Genomic DNA, 25,454 nt, shown 5'->3' with positions numbered 1-25,454 from the left:
CAGAAGGTTGCACCAGTTGGCACGCTGATGACAGGGATCAAGCATAAGGGGAGAAAGCAGGAACAGGGTACTGAGTTAGACGATCAGCCATGATTTTTTTTGAATGGCGGAGCAGGTCCAAAGGGCCGAATGGCCTACTCCTGCTCCTAATTTCTATGTTTCTATGGGTCGGCTTGGGAGCCCGATATTGGCCTGATGTTGGGGTTCCAATGCCCGCCAGAAAATCCAGCCCTAAGTCTCAGCATGAGTCAAATCCTGAGGAGAGCAAGTGAGAAAATTGGACAAAACTAAAAAACATGGTTCAGACAGTCTTTCTTATTCTACTATTTTTATTTATACAGTTGTTGAAAGGGATTGTACTCAGTTATATAAATAAAGACAGACCAAGTTCACTATAGATAATTGATGTATGCACGGAATCAACCTGTTTAGTTTCGATAGACAGAGCTAAAGGATCCCACAACCAACAGATCATATCAAAGCTCTGCAGTCTTGCCACATCCAGCCATGAATGGTGGTCGACAATTAAACATCTAACCAGAGAAGAAGGCTTCACAAACATCCCCACGTTCAATGATGGGAGACCCTAGAATGTCAGTGCAAAAAACAAGGCTGAAGCATTTGAAACCAACTTCAGCCAGAGTGATGAATGGATGATCCATCTTGGCCTCCTCCTGAGGTTCCCATCATCAAAGATGCCAGTCTTCAGCCAATTCGATTCACTCCATGTGATATCAAGAAGCAGCTGAAAGCACTGGATCCAGCAAAGGCTATGATCCCTGACAACATCCCGGATGTAGCACTGAAGACTTGTGCTCCAGAACTGACTGCCCCCCAAGCCAAGCTGTTCCAGTACAGCTACAACACTTGCATCTACCCAACAATATGGAAAATTGCCTAAGTCTGTCTTGTCCACAAAAAGCAAGAAAAATCCAATCCGTCCAATTACTGCCCCATCAGTCTACCCTCAATCATCAAAAAGGTGATGGAAGGTGTCATTTACAATGCTATCAAATGGCACTTGCACAGCAATAGCCTGCTCACCAATGCTCACTTTGGGTTTTGCCAGGGCCACTCTGCTCCAGACTGAATAACAGCCTTGGTCCAAACATGGACAAAAAAGCTGAATTCCAGAGTTGAGATGAGATTTACTATCCTTGACATCAAGGCAGCATTTGACTAGGTGTGGCATCAAGGAGCCCTATCAAAATTGAAGTCAATGGGAATCAGGGGAAATGCTCCATTGGTTGGAGTCATACTTAGCACAAAGGAAGATGGTTGTGTTTGGTGGAGGCCAATCATTTCAGGCCCAGGATATCACTGCAGGAGTTCCTCAAGCTAATGTCCTAGGCCCAACCATCTTCAGCTGCTTCATCAATGACCTTCCCTCCATCATAAGGGCAGAAGTGGGGATGTTCACTGATGCTTGTACAGTGTTTAGTACCATTCGCGACTCCTCAGATACTGAGGCAACCCGTGTTCAGACTTGTGTTGATAAGTGGCAAGTAACATTCATGCCACACAAGTGTCAGGCAATGACCATCTCAAACAAGAGAGAATCGAACCATCTCCCCTTAATGTTCAATGGCATTACAATCACTGAATCCCCCACTATCAACATCTTGGGGGTTACCATTGACCAGAAACGGAACTGGACCAGCCATATAAATGCCGTGGCTACAAGAGCAGGTCAGAGGCTGGAAATTCTGTGGCAAGTAACTTACCTCCTGACTCCTCAAAGCTTGTTCACCATCTACAAGGCACAAGCATGAAGGAATACACTCCACTTGCCTGGATGGGTGCAGCTCCAACAACACTCAAGAAGCTCGACACCATCCAGGACAAAGCGGCCCGTTAGATTGGTACCCCATCCACCACCTTTAACATTCACTCTCTTCGCCACCGATGCACAGTGGCAGCAATGCGTACCATCTACAAGATATACTGCAGCAACTCACCAAGGCTCCTTGACAGCACCTTCCAAACTGGCGACCTCTACCACCTAGAAGGACAAGGGCAGCAGATTCATGGGAACACCACCAACTGCAAGTTCCCCTCCAAGCCACACACTATCCTGACTTGGAACTATAATCGCTGTTCCTTCACCATCGCTGGGTCAAAATCCTGGAACTCCCTTCCTAACAGCTCTGTGGGTGAACCTAGACCCCAAGGACTGTAGCAGTGCAAGAAGGAAGCTCACCACCACCTTCTCAAGGGCAAATTGGGATGGGTAATAAATGATGGCCTAGCCAGCAACGTCCACATCCCATGAGCTAATAAAAAAAAAACCCATTTTTTCTTCCCTGGTAAATATGTAATATTGCCAATCCTTACAAAAATTTATAGGAATTTGTACTTTCCTCTTGGATTCTGTTAACTCTGTCAAGTTGCATTAAAATGTTTTATACTTACAACTTTATTGAGTCTGTGATAGGTTTATTGTGGTAAAACACTGCCAGTTAAACAGCCCAGGTTTTAAAGTATTCTTTGAACACTAAATGAATGATTCTGCATATACTCAAAGCTGATAAACAGATTCTAAGCTATCCAAGCACTGAGGTATCTTGAACAGGTTTAACTAGGGAATGGAATTATTTAAGCAACTTGTTAAGGATTAAGTATGCCATTAACTCACTGTTGAATGACAAGAATATTCCAGTACACCTGCTGAACCATGCATTTCAAGGTACAAATCCACTACATAATCTGTTTTACTTTCTCAGCAATCCTCGGTAAACTCTGAATGTCCTGGATAGCATATTTCCACACCAACTTTGACAGTTTTGCTTGGATTTGCTATTCTTTCTCCACTGTGTCACATTTTAAAAAGGAATGGATCTGTCTTCTGTTACTTAAAGCTGCAGTGATGCACGACATCTTCCTACTTAGGAATTTCAAACATTTTAATCCATGGGCTAGACTGCAAATCCTACAATGAAGCAATGAAATATTACAAGGACTTTTAGCATTAGGTCTGTCTTTCACACCCTGAGAGATATGTGTATTTTGTAACTTTATTAAACACAGGATTAATCACTATATCAGCAGCTGTGTACTTAAGGAAAAGACAATGGACTGGAACTTGCTGGAGTGGGGCATCTCACAGCATGTCTGCTTAGTTAGACTTTTCCTACATCCTTCAGCTCAAAAACATTTTATCCTGTAAGTTTCTGGAAGTTGAAGCTGATAATGGTGTGCTGAGGGCAACGGAGCCTTATATGGGACCTTAGTGCATGGTGGGACCAATGATGCATCTCCTTACCCAATGAATTTAAAGGACTGAGAAATAAACAGAGGAAGGACTGAGAAGGAAAATGAATTAGAGTGAGTGAATTCAATGTCGATACAGGTAAAGAGAAATAAAGAAGGGAAATAAATATTGGATTAAGAAAAAAAGAGGACAAAAAAGACATGAAGGAAAAGTACGAAAACAACTAAAATTTAACAATTGACTTTTCAAATCTCCAACTAACTGAAAGAATGAGACTCCACAGTTTAAATTGTTCACTTTCTGAACCAGAGAAGTTGAATGACAGTAATTAACAATCACATCATTAGAAGTGCCATTACTCTATTAATTTCTAGATTTAATTCTTTGGTCCGTTTAATGAGCCATTCATGAAACTTATGGGGAGGTTAAGAGACATGCTTTTTTTTGAGAAGCTAACGAGTGACACAAATCAGCCAGCAATTTGTGATGATTCACCATTCACTGGGCATCTCTTACTCACTACAAGTTGCTGGCTGATTTGCACACTAACAACAGTATGCATTGTCCATAGGACATTATTCTTTCAGTAAATTTCGGCCCTTGGCTCCGGCAGCACTGGGGACCTCAAGTGCTGAGCACTGCACAGCATAGTGGCGTCAAACTTTTATTGAGCCACTTCTCCAAACTATTGGCTGTGCTACCACTTTTCAGAAAGTACAAATCCTTTTTCCCTATGTAGGTAGAGTACCAGAGGTTGAAGTCCCTTTTCCATTGCCCTGAAAAAACTGTTTTTCAAAGTCTGGCTACTATTTTTGCCGTTATTTTAAGTCACTCGCTGTGCAGAGTGCTCAGCAGGTCAGAGAACATCTTAATGGGTCTGCTTCTGGGCCCGGCAAAATTCACTGATCACAGGTGCAGGATGCATAGGATCACCAAGGAAAGGTTTTTCCGACTGCTTGCTGCTATTCTAAGCCCTAGTCTGGATCTGGGTGGCCTGGATAGCAACTGCACGGTCTCGAACAGTTTGCTGAAAGCCCTTCACAAGCTGTGGGCACTATAGGATTTTATCTACCTTATTGATGATAACTAAATTATCATTTGATATTAAACACATGCTTAGCTGAGATGCTCACTATGTACTAGTGGGGCCCTCCTCCCTAGTGGTTGGGTACACATAATTATATTTGGTTTTGTGCACACCCAATATACTCTACCAGTCCAGACAAAATAGTTCAAACATATCAAGTGAAAATTGGTCTGTAATTACACTGCCACTTTAGCTTCAATGTGAAAACAAACGTATACAAATAAAAATCAGAAGCATGCCTCGACAGTTAGATCCCAACCTTAGGCCTGTGCAGACTAAAGGGGTATGGAGTCCTCTCCAGGAAGTCAAGTCCTGTTGGTCTGAGCTTGTACAACTTTAGGTATAACCAACTCAGTGCAAAGAAGCGTTTTAAAAGTTTCCACGTAGTTTCTCAAAATTGAAATATTAAAAATTTGTACAAATCTTTGTTAAAAGAAATTAGATGTTACTGCCTAAAATTAATTAGTCACCCCATGAGAGGAGATCGGCACACAGAGCTCCTTTGTGGGTGAGCTCAGCATGATTGGAATCACAGTGCACTCAGCAGTACAACTCCAGTCTGCAAATAGCATCACAGTGCACAAATGCTGATCTGAGACAAGAAGCTGTAGTATGTGGGTTTAGTGAATGATAGTTTGTTAAGAAATTAAGAATGCATATTAAAGATTTTCAGAATAAATCCTCCAATCTAATAGCAGTCAGTACAACATTTTGGCAACATTACATCACCCTCTTAAACAATTCTCTCTTTTTCATCATTGACACCTGTCAATTAATGTTTATTATTGAACTCATAAGGAGTTTGATGGGCTGATAAATAAGTAACTGGATAACTGAGTTACAGGAGGAAATAACACCACTGTATATTTATACATGCCCATTCCAGTCCACATTCCTGTGTTAAATGTCATTGTTTATTTTCAGTCTGCAGAATCTCTAATGAGCCAAAGCTGCAATTAAATCAAAAATCCCCACTATACCTTGATGCTACCGCTTTTTTCTGGTTATGACAGTTATGCCTTTTTAAATTAAATATGTCAGAGATATGGATACTTATAAGCTGGTGAAATAATCTGAAAATGAGAAATATAACTGATGGTAATTCACATTTATTAATATTGCAATATTGCACCTACACATCCTGGTATTTAATATAGTGCTGACACCATTACTGGTATTTAATATAATGCGCACATGAAAGCTGGTATTTTGATATAGGCAGGAAACTTCCTTGGCTGGTCTCATCTGTTATTGTAATTTCACCAGAAATGCTGTGAAAACTTCATCTATGTACAGTATAGAACCTGATGCACGTATTAAAAGGACCTACTGCCTGAAACAGGCAGCCACTTCAGCAGCCCAGTGATATGCTCATTTACAAATCCGGTGGCTAGACTGTCATCCTTGCCTTTGTTACTTACAGACTCAACTATACCAATACTCTCCCGGCCAGCCTCCTACCTACCACCCCCGGCAAATTTGGGCTCATCCAAAGCTCTGCTGCCCGTATCCTAACTCACACCAAGTTCTGTTTACCCATCACCCTGATCTTTATGATCTATACTGCCTCCTGGACCAGCAATGCCCTGATTTTAAATTTTCATCCTTGTGTCCAAATCTCTCCATCACCTTGCCCCTCCCTATCCATGTAATCTCCTTCAGCCATACATCTCTGTACTCATCTAAATCTGCCCACTTGCAAATCCCCAATTTCCATTACTCCACCATTGATGACTGTGGTTTCAGCTGTCAAGACCCTAAGCTCTGGAATTCTCTCCTAAACCTCTCCACCTCTCTTCCTCGCTATCCTCTTATAAGTCACTCCTTAAAGACTACCTCTTTGACCAAGTTTTTGGTCACCTATCCTAAATCCTGGAATTTGCAGTTGTAGTAATGATGAGTCTGTCAGTGCTCATTGTCATTACTGTGTAAAACTGATCGCAAATTCTGGTGTCTACACATGCATAGTTAAATGTGGAAATCTGGAAGTTGCTATTGGTGATACCCTGCTCCTACACAAGTTGCGTCTTTGCAGTCATCACAGATGCAATAAACACAGAATCAGTGAACTGACATGAACTTCAATTTTATATGCACTATTCTCACTGTAAAAATCACTGAAAATGTTGAACCTTTGTGAATGAGTTTTTAACGATGCTGAACAGCCATTCTGGCTCTGAAAAGCTAATTTTAAAAGTGTGGATTCTCATTCCTATTCTAAATACTAATGACATTAGGGATATGGGGATAGTGTGGGAAAAAGACATTGAAGTGGATGATCAGCCATGATCGGATTGAATGGTGGAGCAGGCTCAAAGGACTGACTGGCCTACTCCTGCTGCTATGTTCCTGTGTTCCCTCAGAAGAACATTTAAAAATTCCATGATTTTTTTAAATAACAAAAATTACTTTTTAAAGTTTGCTTATGATATTTCATTTTCTACTTTAATCCCATGTGTATGTCCCAATCTTCATTTCAATTTCTGTACAATGTCCTAAAATGTGAATTAGAATCTCTGCTTTTTACTTCCTGCTTTGCTGTCTATGAGAATTCTTCAATCTGATTGGCTGATCAGCTTACCTGCAGCCTGTACTGGTGCTGGAAACCACAGATGGCGCCAGATTCAAAGTCACACTGCAATAAAGGAAATCAACACTCTGGAGCCACCAAAGTTTGGTCAGGCAGCTTTTTTCGAGGTCAGTGGTGAACACCATCTCTTCGCCACTGTCCACAAAATCTGGACTATTATCCCTTTATGTGGCTCAGTGTCAAAATTTGTTTGTTAATGCTACTGTGAAGCGCTTTCGAGCATTTTACTATGCTAAAGGTCCTATATAAATGTAAGTTTTTGTTGTCAGCATTACTGGTTCAGTACTGACCCCAATTTGAGGCTGCCAGTATCTCGTTCATGCTGATATGCCAAATTAAAACCCACCGCAAAGCATCCACCTGGTCCGTCCTGCATGCTTTCTCGCTGATCAACTTCAAAGTCACTGCCCACTGAGGGGGAAGAATGGCTAGATTCTTGGAGAAAAAAATGGGTCTGAAATAAAAGTCACTGAAACCATGATGAAATTGTATGGAGCTTTTTTTAGTTGAGCTTACTGAAAACCTGCATTAAGAGTTGTTTGTGAATGTTATCAGAAGTCTTTCTTGTTCTATTTGTATATTTCTATATATGCATACATAGGAATTCCAATTCAAACAACTGAACATTGTTTATATAGTATAAAGTTGTATTTGCAGTACAGATGAATAAGATGTCTTACAGAATGAATACACACACAGCTGCCTTACAGGAATCGCTGATAGATAGTAAAGAAAAATTACCTACCATGAAGCACATGACACAGGATGCACTTGGTACGCAGTATAAAGTGCAAGGCCAAAACATGACAAAACTGGGGAGAAAATGGAAAAATGACTATCTACTTGAAAAACACATTGCTGTCAGTCAAAGCCTGACATTTAACTGAGAAATAATTTTCAAAATTCTTTTACGCTTGAGATGAGATAATCAGCATTATTCCACATGTCTGTTATCAGCTAATATTTTAAGATTGAGTTGTATGAGATTCAGTGCCAAATGTTAATTCAGCTGTAGCATTATAATACTCAGATTGACAACACATTACAGTAATATCCTGAGTATACACTCCTATTTAAAAATGAACAGATTTGTTGAATTGCATTAGCTGACATCCCAGTCCAGCACCTAACAACAAAAGTATAAACCAAAGGTCACCCAATGGCTCACCGAGTTTACTCAATTAGTTGCTGAGTCACATTAATAAGGAATATGCCAGCTATAATGCGTGGCCTAGGCTGAGCTTACTGATCACAACTGAGAAGGCAGTAAGAGCAGTACAATTAGCCTTGATGCCATTCGGTTAGGAAGGAGAACATCAGCCAAGCTTAGGACAGGGTCAGGCTCAGCACTGACGCCTCCACAGTTGAATAGCCTGTCAACACTCAATGATGAGGTTTGCACGTGAATAATGAACTGCAGCTCATGGAACCTGTACTCTTAAAGGAATCAATAATTTCAGGAGTGAAGAAGAGGGGAGAAAATTGGTAGAGGAAAATGTTACACTAGAAGTGTTGACTATAAACCAGTTGAAAAATAAAACAAAATTAAGATGGTCCAGCGAAGGATCAACCACTCACGGAGATAACCATGGGCTTCCTTCCCAGGCTTTCTGCAATTTGATTCTGCCTGCCAGAGTCAACAGTGATGTTATGTCAATGAGTCATGAGTCCAGGTATAGTTGGTCTAGAGGAGCAAATTCATAGTGATGCCACATGGCTTTCCACACTGAGAGGTCCCTGAAGGTGGCAGGACAGGTAGATAAAGTGGTGAAGAAGGCATATGGAATGTTTTCCTTTATTAGCCAAGATATAGAATACAAAAGCATGGATGTAATGCTGGAACTGTATAAAACGCTGATTAAGCCACAGCTATAATATTACGTACAGTTCTGGTCATAAAGAAGGAAGGACATAATTGCTCTGGAGAGAGTACAGAGGAGATTTACAAGAATGTTGCCAAAGCTTGAAAATTGCAACTATAAGGAAAGATTGGATAGGCTAGGGTTGTTTTCCTTAGAACACAGGAGGCTGAGGGGTGACTTAATTGAGGTGTACAAAATTATGAGGTGCCTGGATAAAGTAGACAAGGAAGGACCTGTTTCCCCTAGCGGAGAGGTCAATTACCAGGGGGAAAAAATTTAAGGTGATTGGTAGAAGAATTAGAGGGAACATGAGGAAAAACTTTTTTACCTAGAGGGTGATGGGTGTCTGAAATTCGCTGCCCAGAATGGTGGTGGAAGCAGAAACCTTCATCTCATTTAAAAGGAACCTGGACCTGCGCCCAAAGTGCTGTAACCTGCAAGGCTACGGACCAGGCGCTGGAAGGTGGGAGCAGATTGGGTGGCTAGTTTTTATCAGCTGTGCAGACACAATGGGCTGAATGGCGTCTTTCTGTGCCATAACTTTTCTATGGTTCTATGGCTTGATCTCTCAGATCTCTTCCTCCAATGCATGCATATTGATGAGATTGCTATCTCTCTTCTTCCTTCCTCCTCTCCGTCACCCAGACACTCTGCAGCCCTTTGTTTTAATGTTGGTGTTAGAAACCGGTGATGAAGACCCCACCTGCCAAGAATGAGGCATATTAATTTTGTCATATGAACACTGCTGGACTGAAAAGATGACTTGTTTCAAGAAATAACAGCAGTGGCTGGATTATTTTCATTCTAAGAGACAGTTGCCTGGAGAGACAATGGAACTGCTCCCTGATCCAATTAACCCAAATGGATTTTGATCACCAGACATTAAATGTGTAACAAGCCAGCATTCCATCCATCCCCCCACCCCCACCGCCCCCCACTGAGGGTGTCTGCTAAGATGCAGAGTCCAAAAAAAATGCAGGAGAGTTTATTGAAAAAGCCAAGTCACATGACCAACCTGCTGGCCCAGGGTTTTTGAATTATGTTCACAGACAGTTTGAAGACAGAGATTGCTTTGAAGACCAAAGAGAAGGAAGGTCTCTTTCCCTGGCTCTCTCTCTCATGAATTATCAGATCCACTGAAGTCACCTAAAGCTCAAGAGAGAAGACTCCTACATCGAAACAAGTTTGAAAGTGTGCACTGGGCCCCAATGAAACGGCAAGATTTAACTGCAATCAAAGACTCTACATCGAACTCAAAGGACAGCAAATGAACTCCAGGTATTGCTTCAAACTTTTCCCCTATATTCTTTCTCCTTTTCTGTCTCTATCTGCATGTGTATTTATCACATGTGCATGCTTGCATGGTCGTGCCGTGTATTCATAGTAGTTTTAATGCCATTAGAGTTTTAAGGTTAATAAACTTATACCTTTCTTTTTAGATTAGATTAGAGATACAGCACTGAAACAGGTCCTTCGGCCCACCGAGTCTGTGCCGAACATCAACCACCCATTTATACTAATCCTACACTAATCCGATATTCCTACCAAACATCCCCACCTGTCCCTATATTTCCCTACCACCTACCTATACTAGTGACAATTTATAATGGCCAATTTACCTATCAACCTGCAAGTCTTTTGGCTTGTGGGAGGAAACCGGAGCACCCGGAGAAAGCCCACGCAGACACAGGGAGAACTTGCAAACTCCACACAGGCAGTACCCGGAATCGAACCCGGGTCCCTGGAGCTGTGAGGCTGTGGTGCTAACCACTGCGCCACTGTTTACATCTAAGAAAACCTGTCTGGACAATTTATCTGCCTTACAATTGGACAGCAGTGAACAGGAGTCACTGAGGCGGGGCTAAAACAGGGTGTTTTAAAAATTAAACCCTGTTACGGTCAAACCAGGCAAAGGCTGAGAGGGAACCCCTAGACCCCTTTCTCACCTGGTCGTAACAAACCCAAGTCCTTACCCATATCCGCCATTTTCTTTATGCATGGGACGGACCTGTCACTGTCTGGGGTTGGGGGAAGGAAAGCAGCTTAACATTGCAAGTGCAGACTCTTTGGCAGACACAATTTGATCGGAGAGGTTTGTGCTCATGACGTTGGCCTGTTTTCTCATCTTACATGATGGGCATATTTACCCTGTGTTTCCAGCATTCAGTTTTCATTTTTGGCCTACATCTGCAAGTTTTGTAGGACTTTTTTATCCTCAACTCGTCCCATTTCTTGTCTCTCACTGTTTCAGCTATTTGCGCACTTACGCTTTTTAATAACTTTTCACTACCTCACTGAGAATATCTTTAATATCATTCAACAATCTCTTTTAAACAAGTTGAAGACCATTCAATCTATAAATTTGGGCGGCACAGTGGCGCAGTGGTTAGCATTGCAACCTCACAGCTCCAGCGACCCAGGTTCAGTTCTGGGTACTGCCTGTGTGGAGTTTGCAAGTTCTCCCTGTGACCGCGTGGGTTTTCGTCGGGTGATCCAGTTTCCTCCCACAGCCAAAGGCTTGCAGGTTGATAGGTAAATTGGCCATTATAAATTGCCCCTAGTATAGGTAGGGAAATATAGGGAAGGTGGGGATGTGGTAGGAATATGGGAATAGTGTAGGATTAGTATAAATGGCTGGTTGATGGTCGGCACAGACTCGGTGGGCCAAAGGGTCTGTTTCAGTGCTGTATCTCTAAATAAAAATAAATAAATAAATTTCCTATCCATGGTTGGAATTATTTCTTGCTTTTTTCCCTCCCCCCTTTCCTGTTTTCTTTTGCATTTCTCCCTGCTGACTGACCTAATGTATATTTTGAGCAATTTTTATTTTTGTTTTCTGATCTAAATCTTGTCTCTGTCCGATCATGTGGACAAGGCTTCTCTTTTGCTCTCTTTCCTCTTCCCCTCCCCACAATGACAAGTCAGTACTCTCCCTTTCTCTCATCTTGCTTTCTTCTCCCAGTATTAACAAAGCTGGCTTCTCACTCCTCTACCCTGTTGATATGGCTGCTTTCCTCCCCTCTATCACTCACATTGACAGACTGTTTTTTCTTCTCTTCATACTGAAAAGGCTAGATTTCTCACCGGAGCCACACCCTGCCCATCCCCACCACCCCGTTCCTTTTTCTCAAGCTGTTGTCCAATTAATATATCATAGTAATATCTTAATGGGCTCCATTAAGGCAGCAGCACAGGTCGATAAGGTGGTTAGGAAGGCATATGGGATACTTGCCTTTATTAGCCAAGGCATAGAATATAAGAGCAGGGAGGTTATGATGGAGCTGTATAAAATGCTAGTTAGGCCACAGCTGGGGTACTGTGTACAGTTCTGGGCACCACACTATAGAAAGTATGTGATTGCACTGGAGAGGGTGCAGAGGAGATTCACCAGGATGTTGCCTGGGCTGGAGCATTTCAGCTATGAAGAGAGACTGAAAAGGCTGGGGTTGTTTTCCTTAGAGCAGAGAAGGCTGAGGGGAGACCTGATTGAGGTATACAAAATTATGAGGGGCATTGGTAGGTTAGATAGGAAGAAACTTTTTCCCTTAGTGGAGGGGTCAGTAACCAGGGGGCATAGATTTAAGGTAAGGGGCAGGATGTTTAGAGGGGATTTGAGGAAAAAATTTCACCCAGAGAGTGGTTGGAATCTGGAACGCACTGCCTGAATAGCTGGTAGAGGCAGGAACCCTCACAACATTTAAGAAGTATTTAGACGAGCACTTGAAAGGCCATAGCATACAAGGCTATGGGCCAAGTGCTGGAAAATGGGATTAGAATAGTTAGGTGCTTGATGGCTGACACAGACACGATGAGCCGAAGTCCTGTTTCTGTGCTGTATAACTCTATGACTATGACTCTATCTTGCGCTCAAATTCACCTTTGAAATGGAGCAGTCAAATGAGCTCCCTTTCCTTGATGTACGAGTTGAGAAATCTGCTAAGGGGTTCTCTAATATGGTCTACTGCAAGCCTACCTTCACTGGTCAATACACGCATTGGAATTCTTACAGTTCCACGCGCTATAAGATTGGCTTTATCAGCGTAAATAGAGCCTGAGCCATTTGCTCACCAATCTCACCAATCACTTGATGCTGAAATAGGGCAAATCAAAGGCATCCTGCGTGACAATGGCTACCCTGATCAGATCATTTCTCACTGTATATCACGCAAACTTATGAACAGGCCTAAGGCCGTCATTTTTGATCCGGAGAAGTGCCCAGTCTCCCTCAGATTACCCAGGAAGGGTAATGTATCCCAAACATTTGAGCAACAGGTGAAACTACCTGTTTCACGCTGCCACTATGCAGTAGCAACACATGTGGTGTTCGCCACTAACAGGATGCTGCTATCAAGCCAAAAAGGTGTTCTTTCTATCACACAAATGAGTAATGTGAAATATGAATTTCAATGCCAGTGTAATGCTAGGTATATAGGCTTTACGTCCCAAACACTGGCGGATCATATCAAACATATCCCTTCTGCTGTTTGCAACAGGCAAGGTGCGGGCCATACCCAACCAGCCTGCGCTTGCAAAACTCAAATCACAGTGTTACGACAGGGTGTCTAAGGGGTATTTTACTGTCTTCACCTGGTCTTATTGTAACAGGGTTTAATTTTAAACACACTGTGTTTTGAGCTCCCTCTTTGTGAATACTTGTTCACAGCTTTCCAATTTCAAGGCAAAGAAATTAGCATAAACAGGCTTTCATAGGTTTGAAGAAGAAAAGTGAAATTTATTAAGCCTTAAACTTAAACTCTAATACGACTAATGCCTACGGATATATGGTGCACCCACACTAGCATGCACACGCAATACATACATGCAAGTAGGGACACAAAAGAGCAGAAGAAAAATAAAATGGAGAAGTTTGAGGCAGTCTCTAAAGGTGGTTTCTTGTTACTGCTTCTGTGTTTCCAGCTCACAGTGGAGGCCTTGATTTTAGTCAGCTCTTACTCTATGTCGGGGCCCAGCATTCTTCTTAAACCTTGTTCACTGTAGGAGACTTTTCTCTCTTGATGTTCATATGTCTTCAATGGTTCTCGAAGCTGGTGAGAGTCAGATGAGAGCAGACAGGACAGAAGTGTTCTCAGTCCAGGAGAAAACAGCTTTCTTTTAGGTTCAAAATCCCTGTTGGAAGATCAAATTCAAAAAAACTCCAACAGTCAGCCAGTCATGTGACCAAACTGGTCCGACCACGTCTGTTTCTGTATTCGGCCATCTTAGCAGTTAACCTGGAATACTAGCCTTTCCACCTTCAACGTCTGGTAATCAAAAGTCCATTGTGGATTAAATTGGAGCAGGGAATAGCTCCTTTGTCCGTTAAAGTACTTGGCTGTTGATATGCTAATGTCTCCCTCCAGCCAAAGTCTCCAATTGTTTTTTAAAGCAAATTCTTTCTTCCCCAACAATAGTTTAAAATCAATGTTCATGTGGTAAAATTAGTTTTTCCTCATTCTTGGCAGGTGGGGCGGTGGGGGGTGGGGGGGGGGGGGAGGCGGGGGCTTGCCTGACAACAGTGTCCAACATTAGATGTGATTCCACGATTGGACAACATTTGCTAAATAATCCTCAGTGTGCTAAGAATTATGCTGAAAACCAATTTAAGATTGTCAGTAGGGCTCGCAGTGTGGCGCATTTGCACGTACTGGAAGATACACATATTAATACATATGGCCCTGTTCTTTGTAGACAGAAAGAAAATGTACAAACATTGTGGCTGTTTCAGCTAAACAAAATAAGTGACAGCCATTCGTTGGTTCATTCTTCAGGGCAATGCCTTGACCAATCAGAGTCAAGCTGCCTGGTTTAAATTTCAAACAAAGCTTGTCAGTTAACTGTCAGTCACCGTAAACTGGTGCATTCTCCAAGGCAACACCACTACCAATCAGAGTTTACTTGCCAACCAATCAGTACTCTCTTCTCATACAGTAAAAAGTTGTTGTTTTCCCTTACATTTGTATTCTTGCAGATTGTCCTGATGAGTGCAAGATGAAAAGCGTCAACAACATGTCTCTATTTTCAGCAATACTCAGGTTACATTTTTATTCAAGCTTCTTTAGAATAGATTAATTTTAGTACATCTAGAATTTGACTGCAATTATTCAGAAACCATGTTTACACAAATTAATGTAGCAAGTGTTGAGTGTCTTGTATTTCTGATTCTTACCTTCAGGGAAAAAGCTTGCCTCAAATCCCATTCCAAACATTATGTTCTCTAGATTATTGAGAGCCTGAATGAAAAGCAAGTCAAGGAAGAAAGAAACAAGTGTAAAAATAAAGACTCTGTATAACTGTCTCGTTCCTGTGACAAATCATACAGGGAAGCTAATCTGGAGCTATGAGCTATCACATCAATAACCTGCTACAAGCAAAATACATTCGCTTTCACTCTTGCTTATTTCAAATTTTAGATTGTGTATAGATTAAGCATTTCTGAAGTTAACCTTTCAGTTTTTTTTTCCTTGAACCTTGTGGGAGAGAGCATAGGCAAAGTCATTTACTTTGCCATCCACTGATGCTATAACATGGGGTAGAAATTCAGGCATGCCTATTTTTGGGCACAAGGTAGGATCAAAAACTGGGTCGGTAGGATGTAACTGTATATGCCTCTCATGCCTGTGGCAACAACAAGCTATTCTTCCCCACTTTCGGACTGCTTATCTGACTTCCAGTACTGGATAAGCAGAAATATCTTCCAATTATTATTGAGAAGACTGAAGCCACCATTTTCAGTCCCCTCCAAACTCCATTCCCTAGCATTGACTCCATCCCTCTCCCTGTAACATTCTGAGATTAAACCAGTCTGTTCACAACCTTGGTGTCACATTTGATACAGAGATGACCTTCCGACCTCATATTCGCACCATCACTAAGACCGCCTATTTCCACCTACTCAACATTTTCCGACTTTGCTCCGTCTCAGCTCATTTGCTGCTGAAACCTTCATTCATACCTTCATTACCTTTCAACTTGACTATTCCAATGCACCCCTGGCTGTTCTCCCACATTCTACTCTCTGTAAACTTGAGGTTATCCAAAATTCTGCTGGCCGTATCTTAACTTGTATGAAGTCCCATTCACCTATCACCCACGTGCTCATTGACTTACATGGCTCCCGGTCAAGAAATGTCTTGATTTTAAAATTCTCACCCTTGTTTTCAAATCCCTCCATGGCCTCGCCCCTCCCTATCTCTGCAATCTCCTCCAGTCCCACAACCTTCTGAGATATCTGCACTCTTCTAATTTTGGCCTCTTGAACATCCCCGATTTTAATCACTCCACCATTGGTGGCCCTGCCTTCAGCTGCCTGGGCCCTAAGTTCTGGAATACCCTCCTACAGCTCTCTGCCTCTCTACCTTGCTTTCCTCCTTTAACACACTCCTGCAAACCTACTTATTTGACCAAGCTTTTGGTCATCTGACCTAATATCTCCTTATGTGGCTAAGGGTCATATTTTGTTTTATAGTGCTCCTATGAAGTTATGTTAAAGGCGTTATATAAATATAAGTTGTTGTTGTTTTCAGATGTGAGCGCCTGCCCGTGTGGTGGGCTGCACCGGGAAACAATTGGCCAATTTAAATGACATGAATTTGAAAATCAAAGAGTGGTGTACTCCATCTGACTAGCACCTAGATCTGGATGAAGGGAAGGAAAATCAGGCCGAATTTCTTTCAGACCTGAGACTTCCTTTTTGGGAAGACTGAGCCTTTTGGGTGAATCTGCATTTCCTCTACCTCCATGGGGCTGTTGCATAACTGTTTTACATATTTCACAAATTTTTCATCAATTATATCTAGTAAGTGACAAATTAGCTGTTTGAGAAATGTGAGCTACCTCTGGAAGAATACAGGTTCACTATAACTTGACCGAATTTAAAAACTTGATCAAATTTTATGCCAGCATGATTTGCAAGGTGAAAAAAAACTTTTCTAAGTGAAGAAACCTGTTAAAAACTGCAGGATGCTTTTTCACAGATAAACAAAACCACCGGACTGTGATGGAAAACAACACTTTCAGGCCATGATATGTCTGGCTGAGAGGCCCAAGGGTCATAAAATAGGGCTGAAACCAACAAACAATCATACTTCAAAGCTGTGTTTTGTTGTGATGCAAAATTAGAACTTTAGTGAAACTTCATGCTTCAATAAGTCTGCTAAGAAATGAAACTGGACACAAAGAACACAGAGACACAGAGCCCTTGGAGGCAGGCACGGAGATGGGGGGGGGGCAAATAAAATGATGAGGGTGCCACTTAAGGGCCATTGCTCACCTCCACTTCAATTTTACTGAAGGAAGAGTTGCCCACAGCAATCACTGCCCCCCATGAAGACCTCCCCCACCCTCACCAACTCCTCCCCCACCCCATCGCTGGGGCTTGCCTGAATGGCCCCAATGACCCCCCCCGACCCCACTTATCTCTCCCGAGGTCTTTTCTCTTCGGTGCTGCAGGGTCTCCTGAAGTAATGGCAATGGTCACTGCTCCCAGTGGTCCTGGATGTGTGACCAGGCAAAGAAGTTTAAGGAAGGTGTACAAACAACATCAATACCATGGTTTGAACAGAAAATTAGATGCAATTGTCGCTTATGGTGGATTTGGTATGACCCTGTCAATTGAACAACCATGCCCACATTGGAAAGAAGAGTACAAAGAATGATTTGGAACTTCAACCAATTTGCTAAGTTACTGAAGAGGATGATGAACAGGAAGTGACCACTCACTGGGTGAATATATGCATAACTTCTTGTAACGCATTGTGACAAGCGGGTATATTGTATGCTAACTGGTATTCCTACCAGACCTGGTAAAGACATTGGTGTTTAATTGGGGCTTTGAGTGTTGCCTCATTATTTCTTGTAATTCTTGCATCAACCGTAGAGTAACTTGTCAAGGGTCTACCAATCATGCTACATTTATCCTTCCTTTAACAGCCTGTTAAAACTTAAAACTTAACTTAAACTTTAGAAGAATTGTAGTTATTGAACTAAAAAAGAGGAAAACATCCTCTTGTTGGCTATTTTAATCAACTAAAACTTTAAAAATAATTATTGCTACAATTCCAAAATGGTGAGTGAGAGGAAGGAGTTGGAAGTAAGTAAACTATTTGAGTCTTTAAAGCACAAAGCACAAGGATTAGCTAAAGCAGACTGGAGGTAGAATAGAGATGGACCAGATAGAAAATAATCAAAGTAAAATAAAAATTACTAAAGGACAAATACATACAAACATACAAATTAAGAGCAGAAGTAGGCCATTTGGGCCCTCAAGCCTGCTCCACTATTTGATAAGATCATGGCTGATCTGATTGCGGCCTCAACTCTACTTTCCTGTCTTTCCCCTATTACCTTTGACTCCCTTGTCAATCAAGAATCTATCTAACTTAGCCTTAAAAATATTCAATGACTCTGCCTCCACTGTTCTTTCGGGAAGAGAATTGCAAAGCCTGACGACCCACTGAGAGAAAAAAAATTCTCCTCATCTTTGTCTTAAATGAGAAACCCCTTATATTTAAACTGTGTCCTCTGGTTCTAGTCTCCCTCATAAGGGGAAATATTCTCTCAGCATCCACCCTGTAAAGTCCCCTCTAGATCTTATATGTTTCAATCAGATCACCTGTCATTCTTCTAAACTCCAATGGATACAGGCCCAAACTGTCTATAATGTTCCTCATAAGATAATCCTTTCATCCCAGGAATCAGTCAAGTGAACCTTGTCTGAACTTTTTCCAGTGCAATTATAGCCTTTCTTAAGTAAGGAGACCAAAACTGTACACAGTACTCCAGATGTGGTTTCACCAATGCCCCAGATAACTGTAGCAAAACTTCCTTACTTTTATAACAACAGAAAGTGCTGGAAATACTCAGCAGATCAAATAGCATCTGTGGAGAGAGAAGCAGAGTTAACGTTTCAGGACTGCGACCTTTCATCAGCGTTCTGCTAAAAGGTCACAGTCCTGAAACATTAACTCTGCTTCTCTCTCCACAGATGCTGCCAGATCTGCTGAATATTTCCAGCACTTTCTATTTTTATTTCAGATTTCCAGCATCTGCGGTATTTTGTTTTTATTTCCATTACTTTTATATTTCATTCCCCTTGCAATAAATGCCATCATTCCTTCCTAATCACTTGCTGTACCTGCATACTAACTTTTGTGATTCATGTACCAGGACACCCAAGTCCCTCAGTACCACCAAGTCCTGCAATCTTTCTCCATTTAAATAATATACAATAAAAATAAAACAATAAGGAAAATAAAGAATCAGAGGATAAAACAGTAACATTATTGATATCTTTGTCAGAGTCCATAAGCTGATCAAATGAGTTTCTCTGAACTTGCTTGCAGTCTAAGGATTTACATTTACTACAGTTCACTTGTAGCACAAATGGAGTACAGGGGTATTTCATGTGGAAAATAGCGAGCTAATTGGGTTCACTCCTTAATAATTGAGTTAATTACTGTTTTAGCCATTGAGTGCTAAAGCATTACTGATACATTTAATCACATATGGAAAATGGCAGTAATTATGTTAATTGTTGCGCTACATGCAAAAGATCCACAATGTTACCAGGGCTGTTCCAATTGCCTTTTGTTTCATCTAGTTAAGTTTGCCAATCTTGAGTCATTTGATGAAGTGAAAAAATTAAAAAGATATTTAACCAAATGATATTCATGTCACTGTGGGGACACTGAGTTCTATTTTAGTATCTGTGGCCTTTCTTGGAGGCCAATTTTGTGCCTTCAGCACTGGTCTTGAATGCCATTTTGTCAACCTAGAAGATAAATTGCTGTTTGGAGAATATGGTTAAATGTCTTCTCAGTAAAATAATTATAAAAGCAAGACAAAGTAGTGGCAAGGATACCTTTTCCAAGAAAGAAAAGTTTCTTGGAACTTTTTATATTATATTAGATATATATTTGAATCAAGACTCAGCTCTTAGATCTTGGCTTAAGGAGGGGCAAGAATGACAACTCAACATCCCTGGATATAGTTTTCAGGTGGGTGAGAGAGGGAGATTAAAAAAAGGAGGGGGTGTAGCATTATTAGCAAAGGAATCAATAATAGCTTTGAGGAGGGATGATATGCTAAATGAATCATCAAATGAGGCCATATGGGTGGAGCTCAGAAATAAAAAAGGGGTAGCTACACTACTAGGAGTGTACTATAGACCCTCAAATAGTGAGAGGGAGGTAGAAGAACATATAGGCAAATTTCTGAGTGCAAAGCTATAGGGCAATAATAGTTGGGGATTTCCCAATATCAACTGGGATACAAACAGTGTGAAGGGCACTGAGGGGACAAAATTTTTGAACTGCGTTCAAGAGACGTTTTTTAGGCAGTTTTTTATACAAGCCCAACGAGAGGGGGCGCAATTCTAGATTTAGTCTTCAGTAATGAAGCTAGGCAAGTGGAGGAAGTAACAGTGGGTGACCATTTTGGAGATAGTGACCATAATACAGAAAGTTTTAGCATAATCATGGAAAAGGACAAAGATAAAACAGGAGTAAAAGTTCTAAATTGGGGGGAGGCAAATTTTAAGAAACTGAGAGGTGACCTGGCGAAAGTTGACTGGATACAGCTACTTGAAGGAAAATCAGTGGCAAACCAATGGGAGGCATTCAAAAGCAAGATACTACAGGCACAGTGTAGGCATGTCCCCACAAAGATAAAGGGTGATACTGCCAAATCTAGAGCCCCCTGGTTATCTAGAAGCTTACAGGGGAAGTTAAAGCAGAAAAAGAAAGCTTATGACGATCACAAAAATCGTAATACTTTAGAACGCTTAGAGGAGTATAGAAAGTGCAGGGATGAAGTAAAAAATAAAATTAGAAAAGCAAAAAGAGGACATGAAAAATTATTGGCAGGTAATATCAAGGAAAACCCGAAGATGTTTTATCAGTATATTAAGAACAAGAGGATAACTAAGGAAAGGGTAGGGCCTATCAGAGATGTAGAAGGGAACTTATGCATGGATGCAGAAGATGTGGGTAGGGTTCTTAATGAGTTAATTACCAATCTGAAATGAGGAATTAAGAGGGCTAAAAGGGGTCATGAAATATCTTTAGCAAACAGGGTTAAGGAAAATCCCAAAGCCTTTTATTCATATATAAGGAGCAAGAGGGTAACTAGAGAAAGGATTGGCCCACTCAAGGACAAAGAGGAAAGTTATGCGTGGAGTCAGAGAAAATGGGTGAGATTCTAAACGAGTACTTTGCATCGGTATTCACTGAGGAGAGGGACATGACGGATGTTGAGGTTAGGGACAGATGTTTGATTACTCTAGGTCAAGTCGGCATAAGGAGGGAGGAAGTGTTGGGTATTCTAAAAGGCATTAAGGTGGACAAGTCCCCAAGTCCGGGTGGGATCTATCCCAGGTTACTGAGGGAAGCGAGAGAGGAAATAGCTGGGGCCTTAACAGATATCTTTGCAGCATCCTTAAACATGGGTGAGGTCCCGGAGGACTGGAGAATTGCTAACGTTGTCCCCTTGTTTAAGAAGGGTAGCAGGGAAAATCCAGGTAATTATAGACCGGTGAGCCTGACGTCAGTGGTAGGGAAGCTGCTGGAGAAGATACTGAGGGATAGGATCTATTCCCATTTGGAAGAAAATGGGCTTATCAGTGATAGGCAACATGGTTTTGTGCAGGGAAGGTCATGTCTTACCAACTTAATAGAATTCTTTGAGGAAGTGACAAAGTTGATTGATGAGGGAAGGGCTGTAGATGTCATATACATGGACTTCAGTAAGGCGTTTGATAAGGTTCCCCATGGTAGGCTGATGGAGAAAGTGAAGTCGCATGGGGTCCAGGGTGTACTAGCTAGATGGATAAAGAATTGGCTGGGCAACAGGAGACAGAGAGTAGCAGTGGAAGGGAGTTTCTCAAAATGGAGACGTGTGACCAGTGGTGTTCCACAGGGATCTGTGCTGGGACCACTGTTGTTTGTGATACACATAAATGATTTGGAGGAAAGTATAGGTGGTCTGATTAGCAAGTTTGCAGACGACACTAAGATTTGTGGAGCAGCAGATAGTGAAGGGGACTGTCAGAGAATACAGCAGAATATAGATAGATTGGAGAGTTGGGCAGAGAAATGGCAGATGGAGTTCAATCAGGGCAAATGCGAGGTGATGCATTTTGGAAGATCCAATTCAAGAGTGAACTATACAGTAAATGGAAAAGTCCTGGGGAAAATTGATGTACAGAGAGATTTGGGTGTTCAGGTCCATTGTTCCCTGAAGGTGGCAATGCAGGTCAATAGAGCGTTCAAGAAGGCATATGGCATGCTTTCCTTCATCGGACAGGGTATTGAGTACAAGAGTTGGCAGGTCATGTTACAGTTGTATAAGACTTTGGTTCGGCCACATTTGGAATACTGTGTGCAGTTCTGGTCACCACATTACCAATAGGATGTAGATGCTTTGGAGAGGGTGCAGAGGAGGTTCACCAGGATGTTGCCTGGTATGGAGGGCGCTAGCTATGAAGAGAGGTTGAGTAGATTAGGATTATTTTCATTAGAAAGATGGAGGTTGAGGGGGGACCTGATTGAGGTGTACAAAATAATGAGAGGTATAGACAGGGTGGATAGCAAGAAGCTTTTTCCCAGAGTGGGGATTCAATTACTAGGGGTCATGAGTTCAAAGTGAGAGGGGAAAAGTTTAGGGGGGATATGCGTGGAAAGTTCTCTATGCAGAGGGTGGTGGGTGGCTGGAACGCGTTGCCGTCGGAGGTGGTAGACGCGGGCACGATAGCGTCTTTTAAGATGTATCTAGACAGATACATGAATGGGCAGGAAGCAAAGAGATACAGACCCTTAGAAAATAGGCGACATGTTTAGATAGAGGATCTGGATCGGCGCAGGCTTGGAGGGCCGAAGGGCCTGTTCCTGTGCTGTAATTTTCTTTGTTCTTTGTTGTTTGAGTTGTTGTCTCTGTCTTCACAAAGGAGATGGTTGATGTAGACATTGTAGTTAAAGAGCAGGAGTGTGAAATATTAGATACGATAAGCATAATGAGAGAGGAAGTACTAGAGCATCTGATATCCTTGAAAGTGGATAGCTCGCCAGGGCCTGATTGATTGCATCCCAGGTTGTTAAAGGAAGCCAGGGAGGAAATAGCGAATGCGATGAGGATCATCTTCAAATCCTCACTAGATACAGGCGAGGTACCAGACGATTGGGGGTCTGCAAACAAAGAACAAAGAACAGTACAGCTCAGGAACAGGCCATTTTGCCTTCCAAGCCTGCGCCGATCTTGATGCCTGCCTAAACTAAAACCTTATGCACTTCCGGGGACCGTATCCTTCTATTCCCATCCTATTCATGTAGTTGTCAAGATGCCTCTTATACGTCACTACCGTACCTGCTTCCACCACCTCCCCCGGCAGCAAGTTCCAGGCACTCACCACCCTCTGTGTCAAGAACTTGCCTCGCACATCCCCTCTAAACTTTTCTCCTCGCATCTTAAACCTATGTCCCCTAGTAACTGATTCTTACACCCTGGGAAAAAGCTTCTGACTATCCACTCTGACCATGCCATTCGTAACTTTGTAAACCTCTATCATGTTGCCCCTCCACCTCCGTCGTTCCAGTGAAAACAATCCGAGTTTATCCAACCTCTCCTCATAGCTAATGCCCTCCAGACCAGGCAACATCCTGGTAAACCTCTTCTGTACCCTCTCCAAAGCCTCCACACCCTTCTGGTAGTGTGGCGACCAGAATTGCATGCAATATTCTAAGTGTGGCCTAACTAAGGTTCTGTACAGCTGCAGCATGACTTGCCAATTTTTATACTCTATGCCCCAACCGATGAAGGCAAACATGCCATATGCCTTCTTGACTACCTTATCCACCTGCGTTGCCACTTTCAGTGACCTGTGGACCTGTACGCCCAGATCTCTCTGCCTGTCAATACTCCTAAGGGTTCTGCCATTTACTGTATACTTCCCACCTGCATTCGATCTTCCAAAATGCATTACCTCACATTTGTCCGGATTAAACTCCATCTGCCATTTCTCCGCCCAAGTCTCCAACCGATCTATATCCTGCTGTATCCTCTGACAATCCTCATCACTATCCGCAACTCCACCAACCTTTGTGTCGTCCGCAAACTTACTAATCAGACCAACTACATTTTCCTCCAAATCATTTATATATAATACAAACAGCAAAGGTCCCAGCACTGATCCCTGCGGATCAGGGATAGTCAGCATGGATCTCTTAAGGGAAGGTTAGGTCTTACTAACTTAATTCAGTTTTTTGAGGAAGGAGCAAGAAGGATTGATGAGGGTCGTGCAGTGGATGTGGTCTACATGGATTTTAGTAAACCATTTGACAAGGTCCCACCTGGCAGACTGGGCAGTAAAATGAAAGCCCATGGGATACAGGGGAATGTGGCAGGTTGGATCCAGAATTGGCTCAGGGACAGGAAACAAAGTCGAAGGATGTTTTTGTAAATGGAAAGCTGTTTCCACAGGGCTCAGTGTTGGGTCACTTGCTGTTTGTGGTAGATATTAATGATTTGGATTTAAACGTGGGAGGCACGATTGGGATATTTGCTGATGACACAAAAATTAGCCATGTCGTTGATAGTGAAGAGGATAGCTGTAGACTCCAGAAAGCTATCAATGGTTTGGTTGAGTGGGCAGAAAAGTGGCAAATGGAATTTAATCCAGAGAAGTGTGAGGTAATGCATTTGGGGAGGGCAAATAAAGTGAGGGAATACACAATAAATGGGAGGATATTGAGAGGGGTAGAAGTGAGAGACCTTGGAGTGCATGTCCACAGGTCCCTGAAGGTGACAGGACAGGTAGATTGAGTGGTGAAGAAAGCATATGGAATGCTTTCCTTTATTGGCCGAGGTATAGAATTCAAAAGCAGGGTTGTAAATGCTGGAACTGTATAAAACGCTGGTTTGGCCACAGTTGGAGTATTGCATACAGTTCTGGTCACCACATTACAGGAAGAACATAGTTGCTTTGGAGAGAGTACAGAGGAGATTTACAAGAATGTTGCCAGGGCTCGAAAGTTGCAGCTATGAGGAAAGATTGGATAGGCTAGGGTTGTTTTCCTTAGAACAGAGGAGGCTGAGGGGTGGCTTAATAGAGGTGTACAAAATTATGAGGAGCCTAGATAGAGTAGACAGGAAGGACTTGTTACCCCTAGCAGAGAAGTCAATTACCAGGGCGCACAGATTTAAGGTGATTGGTAGAAGAATTAGAGGAAAAACAGTTTCACCCAGAGAGTGCTGGGTGTCTGGAATTCACTGCCAGGAATGGTGTTGGAGGCAGAAACCCTCAATTCTTTTAAAAGGTACCTGGACATGCACCTGAAGTGCTGTAACAGGCAAGGCTCAGGACCAGGTGCTGGAAGGTGGGATTAGATTGGGCGGCTGGCATTTTTGGACAGCACAGACATGACGGGCTGAATGGCCTCCTTCTGTGTCATAAATTTTCTCTGGTTCTACGGTCAAGAGGGCAATATACGGAAAGGCTGAGGAAAATCCAGGAGAATTTGGCTGAGTACATCAAAGACAGGAGCAAATTTTGTGGCAAATTAAATCACAGATGCTGCTAAAAAAAATTGCTGCTGTCTGTTCATGGAAATTAAACAATTAAAAGCAAATTTGCAAGTCCCTTAATTATAGGGGGCGATGTGGTACTGGGGGTTGGGGAGCAGGGTGGGGAGGATCCTTGCTTAAAGAGAGTACAGG

The 25,454-nt window shown here is 42.2% G+C and overlaps 1 protein-coding gene across 1 annotated transcript in view; it reads right to left on the bottom strand.

The window, feature by feature from the left end:
* The window catches only part of LOC137368801 (keratinocyte-associated protein 2-like), a 295,004-nt gene that overhangs the window by 151,450 nt on the left and 118,100 nt on the right, over positions 1 to 25,454 (bottom strand). The window contains exons 3-4 of the mRNA XM_068029005.1: positions 14,917 to 14,980; positions 7,634 to 7,700 (exon numbers count right to left, since the gene is read on the bottom strand). Of these exons, the coding sequence (XP_067885106.1) occupies positions 7,634 to 7,700; positions 14,917 to 14,980 (131 nt within the window). The remainder of the gene's footprint in view (positions 1 to 7,633; positions 7,701 to 14,916; positions 14,981 to 25,454) is intronic.

This window comes from Heterodontus francisci, chromosome 4, assembly GCF_036365525.1.
Source record: "Heterodontus francisci isolate sHetFra1 chromosome 4, sHetFra1.hap1, whole genome shotgun sequence".
Taxonomy (NCBI): Eukaryota; Metazoa; Chordata; class Chondrichthyes; order Heterodontiformes; family Heterodontidae; genus Heterodontus; species Heterodontus francisci.
This window is presented reverse-complemented; position numbering and strand designations above follow the sequence as displayed.